This window comes from Poeciliopsis prolifica, unplaced genomic scaffold (assembly GCF_027474105.1).
Source record: "Poeciliopsis prolifica strain line A6 unplaced genomic scaffold, Auburn_PproV2 SCAFFOLD019, whole genome shotgun sequence".
NCBI lineage: Eukaryota > Metazoa > Chordata > Actinopteri > Cyprinodontiformes > Poeciliidae > Poeciliopsis > Poeciliopsis prolifica.
In genome coordinates, this window is record NW_026562394.1 from 8352879 (window position 1) to 8377680 (window position 24802).

At 40.3% G+C, this 24802-nt stretch overlaps 2 protein-coding genes across 6 annotated transcripts in view; both read right to left on the minus strand.

Moving 5' to 3' along the window:
• Positions 1 to 5514, minus strand: part of srrm3 (serine/arginine repetitive matrix 3) — a 75311-nt gene extending 69797 nt beyond the window's left edge. For all 3 annotated transcript variants that reach the window (XM_055043409.1, XM_055043408.1, XM_055043410.1), the window contains exon 1: positions 4983 to 5514. The gene's annotated coding sequence lies outside the window, so the exon portion shown is untranslated. The remainder of the gene's footprint in view (positions 1 to 4982) is intronic.
• Positions 5515 to 5610: 96 nt separating this feature from the next.
• On the minus strand, positions 5611 to 24404 carry LOC129368437 (carbohydrate-responsive element-binding protein). Of its 3 annotated transcripts, none has more exons than XM_055043406.1 (17): positions 23968 to 24404; positions 22870 to 22976; positions 21185 to 21267; positions 21012 to 21101; positions 20378 to 20419; positions 17466 to 17640; positions 15981 to 16061; positions 14073 to 14224; positions 13377 to 13989; positions 13217 to 13293; positions 11268 to 11508; positions 10322 to 10434; positions 10039 to 10161; positions 9756 to 9883; positions 9435 to 9558; positions 7496 to 7625; positions 5611 to 7374 (listed from the first exon to the last, which is right to left on the minus strand). In XM_055043406.1, exons 1-17 carry the CDS (start codon positions 24303 to 24305, stop codon positions 7226 to 7228), a joined length of 2766 nt encoding a protein of 921 aa, XP_054899381.1. In that variant the 5' UTR covers positions 24306 to 24404; the 3' UTR covers positions 5611 to 7225. The 3 variants fall into 3 exon arrangements, with proteins under 3 accessions (XP_054899381.1, XP_054899380.1, XP_054899379.1); XM_055043405.1 differs by having other exon boundaries at positions 11268 to 11511; XM_055043404.1 differs by having other exon boundaries at positions 11268 to 11529.
• Positions 24405 to 24802: the final 398 nt, after the last annotated feature.

The window sequence follows — 24802 nt, forward strand, 5'->3', positions numbered from 1 at the left end:
CTGCAGCGGGGAGAGAGAGGAAAGAGTGGCTCTTTTTTTATTTTATTTTTTTCATCGCAGACTGGAGAGTATAGATTTGCTCTGCTAACATGTGAGGTGGGTGTAGATGCTGAAGCGCCGAACTCAGGGAGCGAGCTCTACACAGTCGTAGAGTGGCTAATGTTGGCAAGGAGATTCACAGACTCGAACTTGGAATTTCAGAAATGAGTCATGCTCTCCAGCTCCAACAGACGCCGAGGACGCGGAGCGGGGAGAGGGAGAGAGAGTCACCCCACGGTGCAGCAGAACGGAACAAAAACAACGCAAACTCCCACACTGAATCTGAATGCAGGAGAAAAACAAAACAAACAGCGCTTGGTGATGCATGTGCTCTCCTGCAACGCTGAGAGACGGGGCCGAGGAATCGAATGCTCCTCAAAGGAACGTGGGAGAGGGTGTGTGTGATCGCGTGCGTCCGTGCGGAGGGTGCGGGATAAACGTGGATGAGATTTATCGTTCGTAGAACAGAACGAGTGGCGTGACGGCAGCAGAGAGATGACGGTGAGGGCGGCGGGGGGGAGTTCCTTATGGAAAACTCTTCTGTAAGCTCCGATGAAAGGAGAAAGGAGGTCAGTTAAAGCTGACCTCCTTTCTCCTTTTGGAGTTTCCGATGACAAAACATGACACAAACATTCAAAATACTTCAGACCAAATATCTGTGAAAGAACGGATTCATTAGGATTCTCCCCGAGGATTACTGAGCCACTCTGCTGAAAGGTAATTAAAGCGAGGTTTAAGGAAGGGAGATCTGGGTGGAATCTTCAAATTGGCCACAGATGATTATTTGTTTAAGTCTTCACCGCTTCTACATCTCAAATTATGCAGCGTTAATGGCATAGACTCAGACTTAATTTATTGTCGTTGCACAAAAACACAACAGTGAATTTGGAAATGAAATGTTGTTGCTTGGCTACCAGGGTAGACAGAAAAAAATACCGAAAAACTATAAGTGTGAATATACATATACCAGTGTTACTGGTGCAGGTAAATAAATAATAGGATAAATAACGCAGCACAAATAATAATACAGCTCTGGAAACATAAAGAGATCACTGCAAAATTATCAGTTTCACTGATTTTACTTTTTAGAGATATGTGTTTGAGTAAAATTAACTTTGTTTTCATTCTATGACAACATGTCTCCAAAATTCAAAGCAACAAGTTTGTATTCATTTGCAGAAAAAGAGAAATAGTCGAAATCACGTAAAAGATGCGGTGCTTTCAGAGCTCAAATAATGCATATGGCTACATAAAGGCTAACTGTTGGACGGTGAAAAAGACTGGAAACTGGGCTGGAGGATCACTTTCCAGAAAGACAATCACCCAAAACATTCAACCAGATCAAAGCATTTTCATGTCTTAAAATGGCCCAGTCAAAGTCCATCTCATGAGAATCTGTAAGCATACTTGAAAATTGGTGTATGTTGTTCTGTTGGATAAAATCCCAATATAATATATTGCTAACACGTTAGGCGGGTGTAAATCCCAGCGAAATATATTGTGTTGTTGCAAAACGTGAAAAGTTTCGGAATACTTTTGCTGTAACTGGAATATCAGTCGTATGGAATGCATTTCTTGGAAGCTAATGTCAAAAAATCCACCCAATCTCATTCACCACGTTTGAATATTTCAGATGTCACACATATTGGGGATAAGCTTCATTATTTGAGTAAAAATCCAGGTTTAAACCTTCCAGATTTTCTGCTTAATCTTTAGGACAAGGGCCTCAACGTCTTAATTATTGCAACGTAGCACAAACAGTTGACACCAATTTTGTCTTATTTGAAGAAGGTGGGGGAAGGGAGGAACTTCACTCAGGTGTGCGTTGACAGAGGCGAGGAGAGACGGCGAGGAGCAGGTGGAGAGTGGTGGGGGGGGGTATCACCGCTGATCTGAACGTGGGGCAGGCGGGAGGCAGATGCTCCCAAAGCAGGATGAGAGACAGGAGGCAGCGGAAGGTGGCATTTCTCTCACACCTCTGTGAGCAGCCGCATCCTAATGCAAGCTAGCCTCTCACCTCACCTGGTCCGATCTCTCCAATAGCAGCACTGTGACAAAATGGAAAGGCTGCGTTTGAAGACGCGCTCTACGCTCCGGCTCGGCCGGGTCGCACAGGTTGTGCTACCCTTAAAATCCGTCCTGCCTTGTGGTGATGCGCGTGCGCACATCGATGCTACATCACATACTGCTTACTCAGCAGATTTCTTATGAATACGTCCTACCTGAGGAAGTTTTGTTTCATGTGTTTTATTTCATCGCAGATTACGGCAATCTTTATTTAATTTATACCTTCATTAAGCTGCTGTATCACTTCATGGTTTTAGTTTACATGACTGGCAGCTTGTAAATATATTTATAAATGACTTTAGTTTTTCCGTCTGCAATGTCGTCACTGTAAACAAGTTATCATTTGTAGGTTAATCAGGACAAAATACGTTGTTTTGTGGGCTTTTTTGTCCCTATACTTTAAAATATTCTAGTTTAATTACACTCTATTACCAGACTTTGCTAAATAGACATTGGTAGCGATATTATGTGAGATTGAAGCTGTGTAATAGCTGTGTAATATTACACAGTGTACATGAATCATACCCTGTCATTTCAGTGACCTGCGCAGTTCGGTCACTGAAATGGAATAATGCATAAAAAAGAGTTGTGGTGATCTCCGTTTGTCTTTAATTTAGTTTAGTTTCCCCCGTCTGATACTGTTTTATTCTTACAAACGCCTCTGTGCTTGAAATATTTTTTCAACAGGTAGGATGCTCTAGTAAAAGGATTAGTGCATACATCTAAGGCTTTTCATTTTAAACAGGTAGGATATTCAGATGAAGGAAGTGATCTTCTTGTGGTTTCATCATTTTATTGGATATAAATTTATTGGATATAAATTGTTCCAATGCTAAGCTAAGCATAACTCCTAAGCTTCCACTTCAGGCCCGTCACTCAAATAATGTTACCAAATATATTTAACATTAACACAACCAGTTTTCTGCTTGTAAACATGGCGGTAGGAGTTTTGGACAGTGTTAGCTATCTATCCGTGCTATGGTAGGACAATCTGACGAGGTAGCTCTGATAGTCAGTGGAGCTTGGAGCGCCGTGCACAGTCCTGCCTTTTCTCTCTCTCACACACACACACAGACACACAAAAACACACACTCCTGCTGACTTTTTTCTTTTCCCGCTCAGCAGCATGTCGCAAACCAAGCGCTGATTACTGATTGGCTCGTATGGACGGAGGCATGCAGTCAGCCGGTATGTAGACGCTGCAGAGAGATTCGCACTGCGTCTCCTAATTCCATTTCCAGTTTCTAATGTGATCATCAGTCATGTTTTATATATAAATGATCAGCAAATAAATGTGGTCAGCACATTAGCCCAACCGAAAAGCACTGACTGTCTGCGTTGAACAAGAATCAAACCAAAAAAATTGTTTTATTTTACATTATTTTACCTCAAGTGTCTATGAGTTCAGCTGCAGAATTGTTTCAATTCAGAAATGCTTTATTGATCCCAAATGGAATTTAAATGTTTCTGTTGCTCACATCACACGTTTCTTCAGAGTTTTGGTTTAAGGTGATGGCTGTGGACATCTTATCAATTAGAGGAACGACTCACTCACGATTTTTTGCAATTCTGTCAGATTAAAAACATTTTTGCGTCAGCATTTTACACCACTTGAAAGAGACAGACAAAAAAGCAGTTCCAAGCAAATTATTAAACAGTGTGTAAGCTTGCTCCATACCTTTGCTCTTTGTCGTTTGGTGTATTTCAGACTGTTTCATCATCACTGAATGCTGCCAATATTTACAAAAAATCTTTTTGATTTTATTGATAGAAATAACTCAGTGGATATAAAAACATTTTTAGAGAAGACAAATAAAAAAAAATTCATTAGATTAAAGCCAGCAATAAAGTGGAAAATGCTTTAAAAAACCTGGAGCCATCAATTAATTATAATTTGTTTGTGTTAGAAAAAAAAAACAAACAGAAAAAAAGAGGCACTAAGCTGACTGTAGACTATGGGCCAAAAGAAAAATGCTGCTTCAATCTACGCAAAATTGAGTTGCTCCTGTCCTTTTATCTTTTTTTTTTTTTTTTGCCAAATATTTACATTAATTAAATGACAATTTTTTTGAAACTACAAATTTGGCATGATTACATGGTTTTTGACAATTTGATGTAACTATGTACAAACTCCCTTTTGGCTACAGTCAAATACATCTACCATTTCATTTATATATATATAAATGTGACTGCAGTCACTACATAGTAAGTCAAGTGAAGTGTAGTTTAATTCCTATACTCCAAATTAAACACATTTTTAAATAAAGATTTATATTTTAAGAAATTTGAATACAAAATATTAACCTTTTGGTATTTTACTATACTTTTGTTCAATACGTCGCACCAAGCACCATAATACTGAACATGGCATTTGTATTAACTGAAGCATTAGTGTTTTGTTGTTTCATGGTACCATTGCTGCTTTAAGACACTTTTTAGGAAGTGAAAAATAAAACCGACGTTTACGGCACCAAAATAAATAAATAAATGAAACAAGCAGAGATGCAGCCTCGGTGAAATACAGCACGCGCCTTAATCCACATGAACAAAAATGGCTCCGGAAATATTAAATGTCCCGCAGCGAGGTGAGACCGACACACAAGCGCCAGCTGGCCGCTGTGTGTCGACAGACGGAAATAGGAGTTATGAAACCTCAGCATCATCCGCAGAGCTCGGAGATGCTGCTGCTGCCTGGCTGAAACACGGACTCCCCTCAGCCTGCGCGGTTCCTCCTCGCGTCACCACAGACGGGAGATAAATATACGGGGCCGCAACCAGAACGTAAACACCCCCGATGCCGCTGTCCCGTATTTATGAAGCAAGGAGGTCAGTCTGCTCCAACTTAATCCTATTTGAGCCTTGCTGACAACTCTTACCTCGTCCCTGCTCCTTTGTCCTGTTGCGGTCGGTGTTCCTGCCGGATATCGGTGGGTTTTCTCAGTGTATTCGGGGATCTGGGACTCGGGTGTGAGCTGGTGCTGATGGTGAGCCGCAGCTTCGGTCCCTCCGCTCGGCTTGTGGTGCTGAAGTGGACAGCGCTTCGAGCAGCTCCGGGAACAAAAACCCGTATATGGGCTTATATGGGCGCCACAGTGCATAGCGCCCTCTGTCAGAGCGGAGGAGCGCCTGCAGAACAGAGGTGACATTGAGCACAGCAAGTAAATTATTCCTGTTTTAATGGCACAAGAACTTGATTTTTAGATTTGTTTTGTTTTGGTTATGGTGAATAAGTAAATCCTTATTCAAAAAGACGAAAAAACAAAATCAGCACTTCCTTTGGGACCTAAGTTATGGTGACAATATTGGATCCAGGCGTGATAAACCAGGAAGAGAAGAAAACATGCAGGATGTCAGCCCCCGGGGGCTGACTTTGGGCACCACTGCTCTATTCAGCTTGAACCCTTTTTCATTTAATTGTGGTATAAATGTAAAACTCAATGTGTGCTGTAGGTACTGTCTTTCCATGTATAGACAGTGAGTTCAACAAAGTTGACAACTGAGATCTTAAAAGGTTGAGATATTGCTTTATAGAGAAACCCCAATCTAAACACTGAAGTTTAAGGCTGAAATGTGACAAAATATAAAAAGTTAAAGACGTATGAATGAATTAAAAGGAGCTGTAACTAGAAGAACACAAAATCATGTAAGCAGGATACAAGGCACTGACTTTATTTATGAGCAAAGGGGAGAAATTATCTTTTATCTATGTGAGTCAGCCTGAGAATAACTGTGGAAGGCCACTGGTTTAAAACACAATTATAAGACACACAATATACATGTACAATTAACTCATCATTGCTACAGTGATTGATAGCTCTACGTAGGTCACATAAATTAATGTACAGTATGCTACATGTATGCAATATGTAATATATGTATATGGTTAAACTTTAAGTGGACATCACATTTAGTATTAGTTCTGGGTGAGTTGGAAGTTTAATTGAAAATATGATTTACTTTCATTCGCTACAAACAATCTTAGAAGTGAGCATCAACTCCAAATCCAGCCTTCCAGTTGAGTTGGTCCACGATAGAAAGCTGGTTTTGTCATTAATTGTTACCCGCTCTTCAATAAACGCTGTCAAAGGCGCCACCTGGAGTTTATTAAGCAACACTACACAAATATATACAATCAGAAGGAAAATATAAAGAAAAAATTAAGTCTTATTGAGGGCACAAAGGGGCTAAATCATTTATCTAAATAGTTATGTATGTAGTCAATATAATACTGCAATAAATACATTAAATGACTCAAAAATGTATGTGTATGAATAAATATGTAAATAATTTACAATATACAAAATGACTAAATCTGCATATCATTGATTAAAACTCAAATTTACTATGTGTCCAAATCATATCTAATTACTTCAGGTATTTGTTTCATGTCAACCATTTATAAAATATTTTTTCCTCACTATGTGTCATCAAATATAGTGCACTACAAAACAGGATTATGAAATAATTTGGAAAAAAATAACCAATTGTTAACGTTTAATGTCTAAAGAACACATTTTTAACCAATTTTCAGGTATAATTATTTAAGTATTTTACAAAAATAATGAAGTAGTTCCACCTGTTTAACGTATGTGTAAGTTTTTTATTTGAACTCTTTCAATGACTTTTATTGAATTGTGGACTCTCAGACCCTTTGCACAAAAGTCCTGAGTCCTAGCTAGCTAGTTAGCTATTTTGCTAGCTAACTAGCTAGATAGTAAACTATCTAGCTAGTTAGCTAGCAAGTTAGCTATTTTGCTAGCTAACTAGCTAGATAGTAAACTATCTAGCTAGTTAGCTAGCAAAATAGTAAACTAGCTAGATAGTAAACTATCTAGCTAGTTAGCTAGACAGATTGCTAGATATGGGTTTTGTTAAGAAGTTTAAAAAGTGGTGATATACTTTTTGAACTCCAGGTGGCACTAATTAAACTTGTATACATAAATTTTGTAGTAGCGTAAAATAAAAACGATAACGGTGGGTCTTAACTGCACTTTTTAGACACCAGGTGCCACCAGAAAGCACGCAAATGAATTTTGGAGCGGCTTTCCATATTTCCGTCCCTTCACTAAACAGGATTTTTTTTGGAGGGTATTCTCCATTGGGCCGTAAGCTGTGCATACTACTGCCGCATGATGGGCTGTAAGGAGTGGTCCATAGCAGGAGCAGGCTCCCCCTGGGTCACTGCGAGTGCAGCCTGCTCCGGTAGGAGGCTTGGGTCAGTCAGGATGGCTGTGGTTGTACTCAAGAGACGGAGTGAACTCAGAACCACTGGGAGAACAAGCAAGAACAGCAGAAACAAGATTTAAAATGCATGGCTGACCACATAGAGGGAGATACTAACAAATGAAGTATCTCTAGAAGCCTCTGATGGGATTTGTGCTGGACTCACTGGGTCTAAGAGCAGGCAAGGCACAGTGCTGGTCCAACCAGGAGAGAGTGGATCGACATAGGTCTTCCACGCTGGCAGTGGAAACCATCCCATTGTAGGACTCGAACAGAGGCTCAATGATGATACTGAACTGACACTGAGCTAAGGAAGGACACGTTTCATTATCAGGATTCAATATTGTCATATAAATCCCATCCCATATTTACAAACCTGACCATATGTCAAACATTTCTCAGTGTCTAATGGGCTGAGAAATGTCAATAGACACTCTCTTCAATTCCATCCAGTTCACACCAGTTTAACAGACAAGTCAATAATTTGTAGAATAAAGCAGATTAATAAGCAGTTATTAACATCTTAAATTACAGTGTATGGAATAAGATGTACTTACATCAGAAGAATGCTAATAGTTTTACCAGCAAACATGATTATACTGCTATTGTTGATCATTTATAAATAAATGTTCAAATCAAGAAGAATTTGCTTTTTTGTATTTTAGAAATACAGAAGTAGTAGACCTGATAATGGTAATATCTGCTTTGTTATATTATTAATTTTCTATAATGAGACAATTTTTTTATGCTCATCAGCGTATCATGCAACAAAGGGAGCAAGACTGTCTTACAGTAGATCCATGCTAAGCTAAAAAAAATGCAGGATGTGATTTAGCATAGTGCTGCAGAATGATCGGGATTTGTTTCAGGGACTTATTTATCTGAACATTTTATTTCTGAATTTCTCAGAAGAATTAGACAACAAAGAGGAAGTGTTAAAACTTCACCGGCTTGTTAGATTCAAAGCCAATCAACAACCAGCATCATGTGGGTTGAAAGACAACCATGTTTCTTTGCTGGTTTAGGTTCACAGATCTTAATGTTAAATGCCTGAGGGGGAATATAATAAATCAAAAAGTGACCTTGACCATCCTCCCAACTCCTTCAGAGGCAAACTCAGATGTGAACCTGCTCGTTTTTGGTTTACAAGCTATAGATGTTTCATAAATCATCTTTCTGCACTGGTGCCTCTGGCAGCAAAGTTTGAAATTCAGAATTGTCTTTAGCTTCAGTCTTTGATGTTATCTTTGTGGTATGTTTTATTCAATATATTGAGTTGAGAGGATCCTAAGTTCATTCATATTTCACACATGGATTTAATATAATTTTTTTCAAAGAGTGGCACTGATTTTTATAGGAAAAATGGTGAATCAAATAAAAAGCAATAATTTTCAAACAACTCTTAGGTGTTTAATGTCTGTATGTTGACTCCCTGACTAAAGAGTGAACTTCTTCTGACCTCAAACTGCAAACTGTAAATTTTAATCAGAACAAATGAAATAGGTGTGGAAGTTCAACTGATATTTCACAATTTTCTTTTCTTCATTGAAAAGCATCTGCTATAACTGCCATAAAATCTGTTTATACGTATTTGGAGAAAAAGGCTTGCAGCCACATCATCATTTGATGTTCTTGAAGTGTCTGCAGCCTGATGCAGAAACTACTGTCACTTTGCTCTCAGTGGCTTTGAAAGTTAAAGAAAGTGCCTTTCTTTAACTTTAAAATCAAGCAATTGTAAAATGTTTGACTCTTATGGGCCACATAAAAATAACTGTAATAACAGTTATGTGCGTACATATTATTTTATCAGTCAAATCAAGTCAGTTTTTGTTTATTTAGTGCCAAATTATTTTTAAAAACCTATGTTTTAGAAGTACTTGTCGAATGAAGAAAAAGCGATAATTTTAAACATTCTGACACCACTGACACTTTGAGGACATTTCTCATCTCAAAGTTGCCAACACCACTGATGTATGGCATAAAATCTCAATAAAACACTCTCAGGTGTGTGGTGACAAAATATAGATCCACTTTTGTGAGGCGTCGCATCGCTTCGCATTCAGTTCCCGATTTAAAAAAAGAACTCAATTCATCCGTAAGGATACGATCCAGAACTTCCAGTTCTGGAGAGTCTGAGCCCGGACGTACTCTCTGAACTTTTGCCTCATGTAATCAAAGCGCTGCCGTGTGATGGGGACACCTGTGGCTGGGAGCTGCTGCTGGCAAGCACTGCGCAAAACACACACACACAAACAAACACACTGTGAGTCAACAGAGCAGAGTAACCCGTCTTCATGATAGGAGGGTAAGAAGAATGAGGAACATCGAGGGGATAAGCCACAGTCTTGAATGAGCATGTCTAATCCTTGCTGATTAGGAAATGAGGAAACACACAGTCAGAGGCTGATGCTGAGTAAATGTCTCACTTGATGGCAGAGTTCAGGTGCTGGATCTCCTCTCGGAGTCTCTGAACCTCCTCGTGCAGCTGAGCTCTCTCCTGCTGCATCTTACTGATGTACTCGGCAGTCTTCTGCAGCGTTGTGGCTTTGCTGATCTGTGCCAGCATGCAGACGGATTACAACCCGTGACGCAACGCCGCGTAATTACTCACAATGTCATTAGCGCTTCTGCTACACTGAGAGATGTACTTCGTCAAGTCGCTTCCACGGCTTCGTTGGCAAATGCAGCTGCATCATTTATTCGGCGTACCTTTATGCTCGGCTGGGAGCTGAGCGTCGTCACCAGGTTATGCAAAGTGTCGAATCCCAGTTTGATGTTGAAACGTCTCTTTTGCTCGGCAGAGATGTGAGTTATCCTCCTGGTCTCTGTTTGCTGCAGACACCATAGAAATGTAGATCAAATTTCAAATCTCATGTTCCCAAAACCTTCCTAGATGTGCAGCAAAGAAAAAAGATTAGAGCACTACAGTAAATATAGAAAAATATAGAAGGAAACACCCTATTTTACATGTAAACGTTACAAAATGTCCCACCTTATTAGACTCCAGCTTTCCTTGTCCTGAGAAGCCGGACTGTGGGGAGCCAGGATTGGAGGCTTTGTCCAGGTTTGGTGGAGAGATTTGACCCGGACGAGCACCGAACTGAACTAAAAGAAATATGACATTTGAATTGAGCCTCAACACATAAATAATATTCTGAATTTGAGTCTTAATTATTGAACAAATTGATCAGACTATTTGTGACTAATTGATTACTGAAATAATCGGCAACCAATTTAGTAAGTGAAAAATCGCTGCAGACTCTGAGATATGCTATTTTCTAAAAGAACAAAATCCTCGGGGTGATAATTAATAATGTTTTCAATTCGCATTTGAGATGAAAAACATTCTTTATCTGTAGATATGTGTTTTTACCCAGGATTCCTCAAATGGCATAATTTTAGCTTCACTTGGTTCAATTTCTTAAAAAAAAAAAAAAGACTCATATTAGACACCTTTTGCTGTCCAATAATTGAGTGAATTAAAAAAAAAAAGATCAACAGATTAGACTGACACTGTATTGATGCTAAGTTGAGCTAAAAGGCCTGAGATTTTCACATGTTGACGCTAGAAGAATGTTTTCCATCCTTTCATACAAATGATTGAGCTTCCACCAAAGGAATGCTTTGTTATTGCATTTTTGGCAATAAAATGTTTATTTTCTTAATTCAAAAAATTATTTGCATCTTTTATGTATTTTTAAAATCGTACCTAAAAGTGCTTCAATGAAAGATCTGCAAAATATGCCCATTTTGAATCTGATCATGCTGTTAATCATGACTAAAATAACCATATGCAGCCTTATTAGAATCAAATATGATTTGTTGATATACTGCAAGCTTTTTTTCCACACTTTCTTGAGTTAAATGTTGACATTTAATCATTTATTTGAAAATTCAGCTACAATGCCCTTGGAGAAGTGAGATATGTAAGGGCGTACCAGTCAGGCTGCTCCTGTCTGTTGCATAGAGAGGAACGGGTGACAGCTTCTCAGTCTTGGGAATGAGCAGGGCAGCGGTGCTGTTGGTGGATCCGTGGGTGAGAAGAGCGGACACCGCTGAGCCTCTCGAGGTGCTGGCCCGCGGCCCGCTGAGGCCCAGCGGCGGCGTCATCACTGCAGGCCATCCTGCTCCATGCTGCAGTGTCGAGGAAACGCCGCCACCTGGAGCGGCCCGGCTTGTCTGCTGAACAACACATGTTTTCTGATGAGAACGAGAACACCAGAGCAAATGCGTTTGATTGATGTCTGAACTAGATTTTTTTTTTTTTTTTTTACATCACATTTCTATTGAAGTCACATTAAGAGTCCCAAATCTGCTGACGAGATCATTAAAGTGCCTTTGGAGACACTTTAATACTTCAGACAGCTAACAGTAAAGACAGGAAGTGCTAACAAATACAGAAAATGAATTTTTGGTGACGAAACACTTTTTCAGAAAAATTATAACATATATTTTGAATTAAAAAAGAACCACCGCTACTAACATCAGGAAATCTAGAATTCATAACTTATTTATTGAAAAGAGTAAAAAGCACAGAAATGATTCAGTGAGCAGGTTAGTTGAGTTTCAAAAATACAAACTATTAGTTTTGATATTTCAAATCTTGCTGAATAAAATCGGTCTTCAATCCTGAACTACACTAAATTAAACCGAGCCAAAATAGATTAAGCTGACATAAACTAAGCTGAAATATGAACAAGCCAAATTAATATAAAAAACTAGATATCAAATAAATCTGAATTTAGATGCTGTAATTAAGATGAACTAAGACAAGAAAAACTAAGCAAAACAAAGCTAAAGCAGACTAAACTAAACTGCTAAAATGAAAGAGATAAAGCTAAAATATGCTTAGCTAGAAAACCGTTAACTAAAGCTAAGTAAATGTAAGCGTAACATAAGCTAGCACAAATTAACGTGAGATTAACTAGAATGGACTTATTGGAACTAAACTAAGCATAAAAAAATACAATATAAACAAAGCCAAATTAAAACAGTTTAAACTAAGGTGAGGTAAAATAGGCTAAGAAGCTTTTTCACAGGCATTATTAATGTGACACCCCCAACAATTCCTTCAAGGTGAATTCAGTGACTGTTGAATGTGTGTGTAGGGGTGTGTGTATGCGTGTGTGCGTGCGTGTTTGTGCACAGGTGAAGAAAGAACAGTCTCTGTCCAGCTTCATGGTGACTTGACATTGAGAGCATATGCTTCTTCTTATCTCGCTACTTGATAAAGACGCCTTTGGCTTTGCTTTCAGAATAAGAATCTAACCAAAAATAACAACAAATTAAACTTGGATGATCTAACATAAGCTCGTTTAAACTAGTTTAACTTATTTATGGTAAGCAAAATTACTAATAGGTAATCTAATAAGAATGAATGTACCTGTGCACTAGTAGTTTGGTCGAGGCTCAACGTAGTAAAGTTAAGCCGCTTTGCTATGCGGGACCAAACTTCTGTTTAGAGCTCTAGTTGACATATTGGACTGCAGCAGTTATTTTACATGTGAAACAAAAAGCCTAATATTTTGCTGAGCACCGTCTCTTCCTTGCTACATCCTTTCTAACATTTAGCTGGATTTAAGAGAAAACAATGCCAGAACTCCTTTGTGAAAGAAAAAAACAAAACAAACCCCACCCCCTTCATTTTACATTTAGGAGTTAATGTCTGGACATGAGCTTACAAGCTGAAGGTCTTTACTAGACAAAGCAAGACATGTTCAGTTAAGCTAACCCATGCTAAGGACCAGCCAGCTATGAGTTATAATCAGCATGGGTGCCTGTATTTGAAATATGTGTTTTAAACAATTCCCGTTACGTCTATTTATCTCTGTGTTGTGCAGAACCCTGTGCAAAACAAGAGATAGAGAAACACTTATTTAAGGCTTACCACAGAGCTCTTAGATTTTGACCTCTGACCTTTAGTTGCCATCAGGGAGGTACTATTAAACCCAAGCGTTGGTTTTCCTGTAAGAACAGAGAAAATTATCCATTGTGCGCTTCACTGTTAGCTGTTATCAGACGTAAAGCAGTTGTTTGAATTAGCTCACTGTCATGTGTGCTGGAGGAAAGCAGCTTAGCCAGGCAGCTGGTGGGGATGGGGGCAGTAGATTGGGGGTTGAAGGGCAAATCGGGGGACCCAGCTGTCCGCAGTCCTCCAGTCTTCTGCTTGTGCTTTCCCCTCACCCCTGAAACAACCAACTGCTCCGGGACAGACAGGCAGTGGGTCGCTGTGACAGGAGCCAGCGCTGCGTGGACCGGGTCCGACGCGGCAGCCGGGTAACTGAGAGAGTGGCAGTGGGTTTGGGAGTACGGGTCCGCTGCCGGAGAGTAGGTATGAGCCTGGTACACGGAGCCCTGAGCTCCCATTGTGGAGGCAGTGTGAGTAATAACTGTAGAGGTCGCGCTCGTCGTTGTGTCGAACCCGAACTTGTGACACGGCACCGGGTGCAGGAAGGGAACGCTTGCAGAGACCGGTTGCTCTGCGTTACTGGTGTATGCTGTAGACGCAGATGCATCATGGTACGACTGATGTCCATATGACATGGCTCCGGATGCCATGCTGGACGTCTGGTACTCGCCACAGTCCTGGCTCGCCCTGGTCTGCTCTGAGCGAGGGCTGGATGTAGAGGGCTGGGGTAGACAGTCAGAAGACAGACTAGGCTGCAGGGGGGAGAAAGAAGATTCAAAGTTAACATTTGTTTTTAATAAAAGTCTCCAGGAAGTGCTGTAACCAGCAGGACCACCTGAGCCAGCTGTGTGTCGATAAGACGCTGAGGGGCTGTCACAACAGGAGACGGGACGGGAGCATAAGCTGTGCTGGGGGGACCGTCAAAGAAGCTACAGTCGGCAAACCCACTCTGGTCAGTGGGGTGACCTCGGTAGTTCAGAAAGATATCTGGGAACACATTAACACTGTTTATTAGACAGACATACTTTCCATATTACAAATCTGGGAAACATTGAGGTAGGAATGTGATGTTTTATAATGTAATGTTTCCCTTTTGTGCTGAAACAATAAAAATTGTATTTAAAAAAACTATTTTTGTCCAATTTGCCAGAACACTCAGAAAGTGGAACAGTGCCCTCTGGAGGACAAACTGAGTATTACAGCATTACTGAAAACTAATGGTCTACTTCCTGCTTTCTCCAGTCATTGGTTGCTGAAGCATACACAAAAAGCTGTGAATATGAAATACCTACACTCCATGTTCATGTTTATTTTCAGCGATGAACAAAATGAGACCATGATAATGCATTCGGCATGACTCATGAGAAAGAAAGACACAAGCAAATCCTTTGGAACGAAAAACAGAAAAAACCTGTAAGAACTGGATTCATAAGAATGATAAACCTGAAACAACACTTTGTCGACGTGTTTTTGATTAAAATTACCATCCGGTTTTCTCTGGTAGGAGATTAGCAGAATATTTGCCTTCAAAATATTTTGACAAAAATATATTTTGTCAAAATTTGACCACAACTCTAAGGACATAAACATTCTTCTGGCTTTTTAATGAAGAATCTTCATTTTTTTTAAATTATTATTATTATTAAAATGAAATTATTATTTTTTTAAAAAAATACTTTTTTTCTGGTTAAAATAAAGTCTCTCTACAGTTTCAGCTGTAGAGAGTGTTGCATCAAAACCAATAGGTATTTAAAACGCCTTGGTTTACTTAAAATTTCCTGATTTCATCCATCTTGACAACAGGTCTCTGACGAGAAGTAACTGAAGACCATAATGGCGCCGGCACTATATTTCAGTCTTGTTTCTTTGGTAAAGTGCTGTGCTTGTGTCGCTCTATTCTTCCACAAGATTTTCGGAGATTTAGGAGACGTACTGGAAACAAATTTTTTTTTTTCCAACTTGACTTCATCCAGACATCTCATGGTATATTTGAGACCTTTAGTAAAGCACATTGTAGCATGTGTCTGGTAAGAGATTTATAAACTCAAAGAATTTGAGATCTGCCATTTTTACTTTACAACTGAATTGTTTTAGTACTTAATGGACAGAAAATAGTTTTTTCATCCATTCTGTCAGTCATTCTGGAGCCGCAACATGTAAAGCGGCTTCATTCCGTATTGATTGCTTTCTATTTTTAGGATATTGTCAGAAATAGTAACCGGATATGGGTCACTCTGTCTTTTAAAGTGTTTACGCAGGTTCAATAAATGACTGATCAAGTCTGGTCTTGAGTAAAATTCACAGGATCCTCATGGTCTAGCTTACTGCAAAACTATGATGGTAGCAGAAGGTGTGTTGAAATAAGGAACAACATTTATGCTGAAACACTTCCGATTTTAAAAATGGATTTATTTTGTCAGGGAAACGTCTTTAAAAATGTAGAAATTTTTTTTTTTAAATGCTCTGTGGCCACCGTCCAGATTTATACCGTTCTTGAGCTGCAATGGGAGGCCACACAAAATCCCCCCCGGGTGCTGAAAATGGCGTGTGGACCTGCACTTTGGACACCTATGGTTTCAATTTCTCAAACTGATAAGAGCCTTACCAAACCAGCTTCAAGAAAAACAACAACAGGTAATAATTAAACACTAATACATCGCATGGTGCAGTTGCACAGAGGTTCGCTGCTCCTGCTGACAAAGAAATGAATCGCGACATAAACGGTTTAATAAGAAGGGAGTACCTGGGATGTCCATGAAATCATCCATACTGGGCTGCAGCGGCGTCAGGCCTGGCTGGATCATGTCAGCATTGCTTGTGTAAGCTAAAGGGAGAAAGAATTCAAAATTAAACTATTCATTGAAAGTCCTTGTTTTCACACTATGGCATCAATTGTTAAACTCATCACCGAGACAAACAACTTTAAAGAGACGTGATTAAATCAGTCTGTAAGTTAATTTAATCTCTTATTAATACGCAACAACATAGTGATCATAACTACAGCACATTTTATCCCTTTAACCAACCCCAGACTGAATTAAAACACATTAAAATGTTAACTTCGATGGTAAGATAAATTCTCACACAGAGAACAGAACCTGCCTTCTTTATCAACTTGTCTAGTCCTTTTAAAAGAGTAATAAGGGTTATGGACTTAGACTTCTATCAGGATATTTTGTGGCATTATAGTGATAACAATAAATAAATTAAAAAAACATACATTTTTATTCATTTTTAGGAAACTGTAGGACTGTGACTGCATGACACAGCATTTATAGCACCACAAACACAAAATATTGTTCTTGAAAAACATTTGAAACGGGCTTTTTGAAACATGACGTAAAAAGAAACGACTTCAGAATTTAACACCTTAAAATTGGGGTTCTGTCTCTTAAAGACACTCCTGCTCTTTCTGACGCTCCGCCTTCAGCACGTCATCACATCACCATTCCTCTATCAAGAGTTACAGACATTCGTCAGAGCAGTGGACTGAGAAAGAGTTCCTAGAATGAGCTCCAGAGATGTGTTTGCTAAGTGCTGCTGCTGCTAGTTTGAAGGAGCTGAGCGGGGGAGGCGAAGGTAAAGAGACATCTAGACATCTATTAACGCAGAAGTTCGTCTGGGAACCTGAAGCTCCAGGAGGGCGGCGCGTTTTACAAATGCGAATGGTTGCCACGGGAGATTGAAGGATTTCTCAAGCACGCATGACAGAATCAAAGCAGCATTTATGTGCAAAGATAACGTGATGAAAAGCTCAGGAAAGTTGATTTCACATAAAACAGCTCCTTTAAGTTCCTGACTCAGACGCTGCTACCCCAACAGAAGAATGTCGACGGCTTCACTGTTTCAACGACATCCGATTTATCACCAAGAAGAATCATTAAAACAAAAAATAACCCACATACTTAAAATGTCTTCCAGTCCCAGCATTAAATGTTCGTTAGAATTTTAAGTTTATTCATCTTTAAGAACGTGTTCTTGCATTATAATCTTGCCATCATTACTTAAAAATGGTCTCAAAACAATATTATCGTTTACCAAAATAACTTCTGGAACAATTTATCATCCGGCAAAATCTGTAATCGCGACAGGCCTAATTGTGCATGACACACAACCACATAATACCACGAGGAAACCTCCCTGAACACTTTGTTAAAAAGTCCTTCAGTTTTACACAAATCCCCAGCGAAACATTTCAAAACTCTCCAGATGTGGGCATCTGACTCACTGTTGTGTCTGTCGCTGGTCCAGGGACAGGGTTTCTGGGTCATGGTGAACAGAGTGTCGGAGATGTCGGACAGAAGGCAGTCCAGGTCAAACATGTGGGCCTCTGCTGGGGCCACTTCAGGTTGCTGGTGGGAATGACTGGACCATCTGTCCAGCTTGGCCTGGCAGGTCTGCCCCTTCAGCACAGCAACAGAAAGACGAAGGAGCGTTATCATTCGATTCCAGCTTCCTCCCGCCTCAGGTCGATGTGCCCCTGAGCAAGGCACTAAACCCCAAACTGCCTGCCAATCTGTGTATTGGTGTAGAAATCTGGGAGCATTTGAGAGTGTGAGTGGGTGAAGCGCTTTGAGTGGCCGAAAAGATTGGAAAAGTTTAGTCCATTTAAAAAGTGTGGTTTATTTCACTGCCTCTCACAGTAACCACATTTAGTCATATTCATTGATGCAGTGTCAGCTTTTTTTTAATATACCAACAATGACTGAATCATCATGACAATAATAAATCAAAGTTCCTAACATGATAAGACATTTTATGCGATAAATTATAAACGATACAATAAATTATAAACTATAAGAAATAAATCTTAGCTGCAAAATTACTTTATCTCATAATAACAAAAAGCTAAAACTCAACATCTTTGAAGACATGCACTACAAAAAAGATTGACAATTGAATATGCTTTTACTAGCAAAACTACACTTGCCCCCCTTTATAGCAACCGTTCGGTTAGAAACCCTTTATATTAGAGAGCCTCTGTATTCTGGAAAGCAAGAAAAACTTACAGAAAATGCAGCTCATGACTCGGTCCGTTCCCTCTGCACACAGCGCTTTATTTCACCTTGACCGTCTTTGTCATCTTCACCCACCAACCCCAGATCCAGAGCCGGTCTTATAGGGAAGCCCAGATTGAGCCGGAAGCTCCTTTGATTACGTTTGAGACATCCCCTCTGAGAAGATTGGTGAGTTTTGCATGCGCATGCATGTGTGTGTGTGCATGTGTGCGTTTGTGAATCCCATTATGAAAAAAAAAAAACAACAAAAAAAACACATTGTCAAAAAACACAAGGCCCCCAACAGGTTATCATTATGTGGTTTCATTTTGACGTCTGAACATTTCAAAACCAGCGACAGCCTTTTGTCCCTGACCTAATTCTGCACACACGTGCATGCAAACAGGAAGACCCGAAGCCCCGGCCAGTCAAACTGCATCTGGTTAAATAGGGATAATACACACACACACGCATACACAGGAGCCTCAAAATTTCCTACTTCTGACAGCACGTATTTACATGTTTTGGGTTCCCTGCATCTGAGTGGCACCTCACAATACAGACGATGTCAAAAAAAAAAAATGAAAAGAAGATAGAAAGAATAAAGACGAAGAAAAAGGAAAGTCTAATTTATATTTGCCACAATTATCTCCATAACAGGCACAGACATTACTACAAATACCGTCAAATTCCTAAAAAAGAATTTGAATGGCAATCGCATCGCTGGCTGTCTGCAGGAAGGCGTGACGCTCTGTCCGTAACAAAAAACTAAAATAAAACACAGGATGCAGGGAGGGTGTAATTCCACTTAAGCATGGATTACTATTTAAAATGTAAAAAAATGTGACATTTTACTCTCCATTTATCATTCTACCTCCTCACACTGGAGTAGATCAGGAGGATTCTTCACACACCGATAGATTAAAGCAGAAAGCATCATTGATGTGACTCGAAAACCGATTTTGAATCAAATGGTTGGGTTTTAAAAGCGGATTCAAATCCTGAGATAATAAACAATTTCCACCTCTAGAATATAAAGTATTAGCTTTTCTAGGGTTTAATTTGTGCCTTTTTCCAAACATTATAAATATGCTACTGAAATACAATTCTAGATTAGTTCACGATTCTCAAAACAAATGGGAGTGGTGATCTTTCTCTTTTTTTTTTTTTTTTTTTTTTTTTTTTTTTTGCACTTGCCTTTTCTAAACAGTTAAAACAGCCAGATTACAATATATTTGTTGGATTCTAAAACAGAACTTCTACTCCTTAAAACTGGAAATAAAGAAAAATCTTAGCTCAATAGGTTTTGGGCCAAATTAAAACAGGGATCTAGTAAGATGAAAGACTGCAAAATTCTATTTTGATGAAACAAAATTTGCAGTTTGGTTTCGCTTGTGCTTCTCCAGCCTCTGGCTGCAACTTGTGGGAGGCCAGCTAATGCATAGCAGCGATCTTTGACCAGCTGCTGATATGTTCCCTTTTAAGTGCTGTGCAGAGCATAATCGCATGGACGCTAGGAGACAGGCTCATTACCGGAGCGTTCTTAATTTTTAACTCGGGTATATGAAGCCTCTCAGCGCCGGAGGGAAGCTCAGTTCATCCGCCGGCGCTTCATTCAGAGGACTGAGCCGTCATTCATGAGGTTCCCTCCTGCTTCTTTGCTGCCTTGGCCGAATTACTTTGGGTTTCTGCATCCTATGGCGTCACGAACAAACACACAGCACCTCTGCTGCTTAACTCTGACAAAAGCCCTGCTGCAAGTAGGTCAGATTAAAAAAAAAAAAAAAAAGAAATTACATTTCGAAGCAATTTCACTTGAATGAAGATTAAAACCCCCCTAATCACTGTGTCAATTACCTATAAATGTCAGGCGATGACGCACGGCTCAAGTGTTTGTTGTTTTTTTTGCCCTGCAGATCCTTTTTTCTACTTTCTATCTAGTTAACAGAGGGAGACTCGTTCCTCATGTTCTTATAATGCATTCAGGTGTGAATAATAACGAAGCAGGTCACCGGCCCACACAAAGCGGACCAGGTCAGGCAGCCAGTCCGCTGCCTTACCTGGTCCACTACCTTGATGCACTTCCAAGACAAACAGAAAGATACACAGGAGCAAGAATGACTTGTCAGATCAGATCACATACCTCCTGCAGCATTGACAGGATGTCATCCTTCTTCTTCTGAAGCTGCAAAACAGAAACAGAGAAGCGTTACAGTCTGATTTACAACAAGTGAGTCAGACAGTCAACACAACAAACGAAAAAGTTGACACTTTTCAATTCTTTAATGGCAGGGGAAGCAGACAAACTTTCCTGCAGAGCAAATAATATGGAGGGAAAATACTTAAATAGCCTGGTGGCTATTTCAAATTTTGCTTTAATTTTTTTCCATTCAGAACTGAGAAATCTGAAAATAAAAATTGAGAATGCTAAATAAATAGAGCATTCCAGGAAAACAACCTCATTCTAACTCTGGTGCACAGAGATGGAAGTGTCATGGTGCGGGGACGTTTTGCTGCAAAAGGACCTGATCCCTTTTGCCGTCATATTCTGGAAAATATAAGGCCATCTGTGAAACTATCAAACTGGAAATCGCAGTTTGACAACAACCCAAAACAAGACGGTCAAAACTGGTAAGGTCCTAGTCAAAACATATTCAGATGCCGTGATCCCATGATTGTATCACCTCTGCAGGCTTGTGTTTACTCTATTACATCCTGATAACCGAGTACAATTTAGGACAAAAGCATTGAAACACGTGGAGCCGACTCACACTCACCCTTTTCTTGTAATAAATCCTCCACTTGTGGTACTCCTTTATCACCACTTCAATCCTCCTCTTCCAGTAGCTGCCCTCCAAAATGATTGCCTGTTGTTCCAACACCGGAGAAAGCCGCGGTTTAACAGAGACGGAAAGCGAGCCACGACTCGACATGCATTTGAATCGCTCACCTCAGGCTTTCGGTGAGCTTCTGCCTCGGAGCCTTCCAGCGGCGTGACGAACCCGCACACCGGGTTCTTCCTCTTCTCCACATCTGAGGGTCAAAGATGCAGAGCAGGTTTATTGTTTTAGCCTGACTGAACCAGCATTGTACTGTCAAAAAGACATTTATGTGCATTCTGGTAAGAACCAAAAACATTATGGGATTCGAACTCATGAACCTTTTTTTCTGAAAGGTGCAGACCGAGGAACTATTTTTTACTCCAAGAGAAAAGAGATTCCGGTCCGACCTGCAGGCGGCGGAATCCTCTATAAATCAAACGTCAACTTTCAGCCCGACAGTCACAGCAAAGCCAAGAAACAAAAAGCTCTCCCGCTAAACTCACAGTCAGTCAATAATTTTAAGATTTGCTTGAAAGTTATAGATTGCCATCGTGTCAGAAAAATCCATAAGTTTAATCTTTATACCCATCTACCTTTTTTTTTTTTTTTAATCTAACGCCACCAGTCTGAGAGAGAGAGCTAAATTTTTATTTTTAACAAATTAGGCTAAGTGATAGAGCTGAGGCATGACAGTCCGTGTGGCTCTGTGACTTGTTTGCAGCATTGATGCAAGTGACGTCCAGCAGAAATTTAAAGGCAACACCGTTTATGCAACACCTCATGCATTTCACAGAACACAAAGGCAACATTCCACACACATTCCGGGGACGTTCAGGGTTCTGAGTGAAATTAAGAATGATTTAGAAACATTGTTAAGACTCTGCAAGGTTGTGACAATGTTTTATTATGAAAAGGAGAGGCAGCATTTTAAAAGGTAGGTAAAAGTGTGCTTTATACTGGCAGCCCGTATAGAGCATTGAAACAGTTTTCATATCAATAACACTGAAGAGGATTTTATACCAGCCAGCGGCCTTGTCATAATTCAGATGAGGCGCTGCGGCGTGTTCTTAAACTATTGATACACCGATTCACTTTTTTCTCTCCCGATACCAATATCTGAGATTTAGTATCGGCTGATACCAATCCGATACAGAAAAACAGTGCTGAATTGACTTAAAACTTCTTTTTTTTAACACAAACATAAATGAACAGAATAAAAAATTATTTGATAAACCTCCACCAATACAGCACATTTAAATACACCAATAGCGACTCAAACATGTAAAAACTAATTTAATTTGTTCAGTCAGTAGAAACAGTAGCATAACAGCCTATGTAAAATAAATAATGACAAAAGGGATTATTTAGTCGATTAACTATCTTGGTCAAACATGTACAAATAAACTGCAGAAAACCTTTCAAATGGTTCAGAAAGTTCATTTAAGAATTCTAAATATTATGTAAAATAAGTAAAGCATGACATCACTCAGAGCACAAAGTGTAGAATTAGACTGAATAGATCTATCTTTTTTAATATTGGGACCGATACCGATATTAATATTGAATCAGTGTATCTCCATCTTAAACAGACTGCTTGTGTTGGAAATGTGGCAAATTTCCAATGTGACTGAATTAAATGGGCCAAAAGTCATCCACGGTAAAGCAAAAAAGCCAAAAGGGTATAAATAAAATGGAAAACAGGAAATCGCTTTTCGCAGCTATGTGTCAGACGGTCGCTCCGCTCTTATTTTCCTAATCTCACACTTTATAACGAGCAGCAGGCGGGAGCGGAAGAGAGGACACGCAGACTCACACTGAATGAACCATGCTCTCCATATTGCGTTGTTCAGACGGATCTTATCCCTCCAAAGCAAGCGCAGACCCTTGAACGACTTCCATTTGGGAGAGACTATTTTCCCACTGTGGAGGAGCAAACAAAAAAAAAGAAGAAAAAAAGTGAAACATGAGTTACATCTTAAAGAAGAAGAATGCTGAAAAACAAATTATTGCCTGACTGTTTCGCCCCCTGCGGAAAACCTGTCCTGAATTTGACTAATAGCAACCGATTGACTGCTTTCTCGGTACTCAGACAGGATGTTTGCCTTTCTTTTTTTTTCTCTCTCTCTGAGATCCGTCTGCCTGCAGAGAGCTGAGAAGAGGACTGCTAATGTGAGGTGCTCCAGGTGTTGCTAGGAAGTCCAGCGAATCATTATCAACGTGCTTTTAGTGGGTTAAAATGTCTGCAAGTTATTTTCTGAAAACTAATTTCATCTGCTTTGTGTGCAGGAGAGCGAACAGACTGAACATATCACACATTGCGGTTGATTTTCTGGAACATTTAAGCTTTTGGAGTCAATCTATGTGTGGAGTTTCACATTTCCTGCAAAAGATCAGCTGAATTTCTTTTGTTAGTGACTTTAATATGTAGCTGCATCTTCAAACAAGCAGTTGGGAGCCTTAATCAAAGAAAAATAAAGGACATAAAGGGCAGTGGGCCTTCTTTGCGTGACCTTTTCCCCTTTGTAATCTTTCCATTCCTGCCAACTGGATTCAAAGTCCAGTTTACAGTCAAGACTTTCCAGGCTGTTGTGTAAGAGACGCAAGCCTCAGTTATCAGTTTGAAAGGGAAAAATCTATTGGAAAACAGACTTTTATGCAGACTTTCTTGACTGCAGGCTGCTCGAGGGGCTTTGATGCATTTGTAATAAAGCTTGGAGTAATTTTTAGTCTCCAGAATACTTTCTTTATTTCAGTGGAAGAATGAAATTTAAAACGGAGAATGCATGTTAATGAAGCGGGTGCTTTCATGTTATGTCAGATTCAGCACTAAAGTGCACAAAACAAAAAACGCTTTTCTATGGTGACTAAACTGTGAGCTCAGGTTAGTTGTTGACCGGGCTGCAGAACTCACCTGTAAGCCAGAGACATGCACTCGAACAGCCGGGTGAGAGTGGGGTCGATGCTCAGGCTCCCGGAGTGGTACCGGTAGGTCTGGCACCACGTCCGGTTCACCGTGTCGAAGTCGTACCGCTGCGAGCCGCCGCTCTTCCTGCGGCGCGCCGCCGAGTCGCTGTGCGGCGACGACACCATGAAGTGTCCGCTGTGGATCACCTGGGTGCGGGCGAAGGAGCCGGGCGTGGGCTCGACTCCCGCCGGGCGAGCAGGACCCCCCTCCGGCTCCGAGTCCGACTCGGAGGAGTCCTGCAGCTGGCTCCGCGCGGCCGCGCACACGCTGCCGTTTCTCGCCATGGCGCCGCAGCGGCTCCGCGGGTCTCCTCTCTCTCCCCCTCCGGCTGGCGCTGGACGACTCTTACCTGCAGAGGGCGGAGTCCTTCCAGCAAGCGGCGGCGACCGCACACCTCCGCGTGCTGGGTGGGGAGCGCGGCACTGTCAGAGCACACTGCTGTCGGCGTGTCAACTTCCTGATCCGCAAAGTCTCGCCGCGAAAAACAACCAGGAGGATCTTTCAGGAGGAAAGGGTCCAAAATGCTGCGGCATTAATTATTAGTCAGGTTCAAAACAGCGTCTCAAATTCGGACCTGCAGAGCTATGCGGTCTATTTTTGGCAGAGCTGGAAAAAAAATAAAATCTAATCGTCTATAGAACGATACTTATATCGTCAAATAGAAATATCGTCTAGTGGTATATATAACATATTCTGACTTACCGGAAGAAATTTCGATGGGAATGGGCGATATGGACTTTGAATTTAATCGCAATATTTTGTGATACTTCGATAACGATAA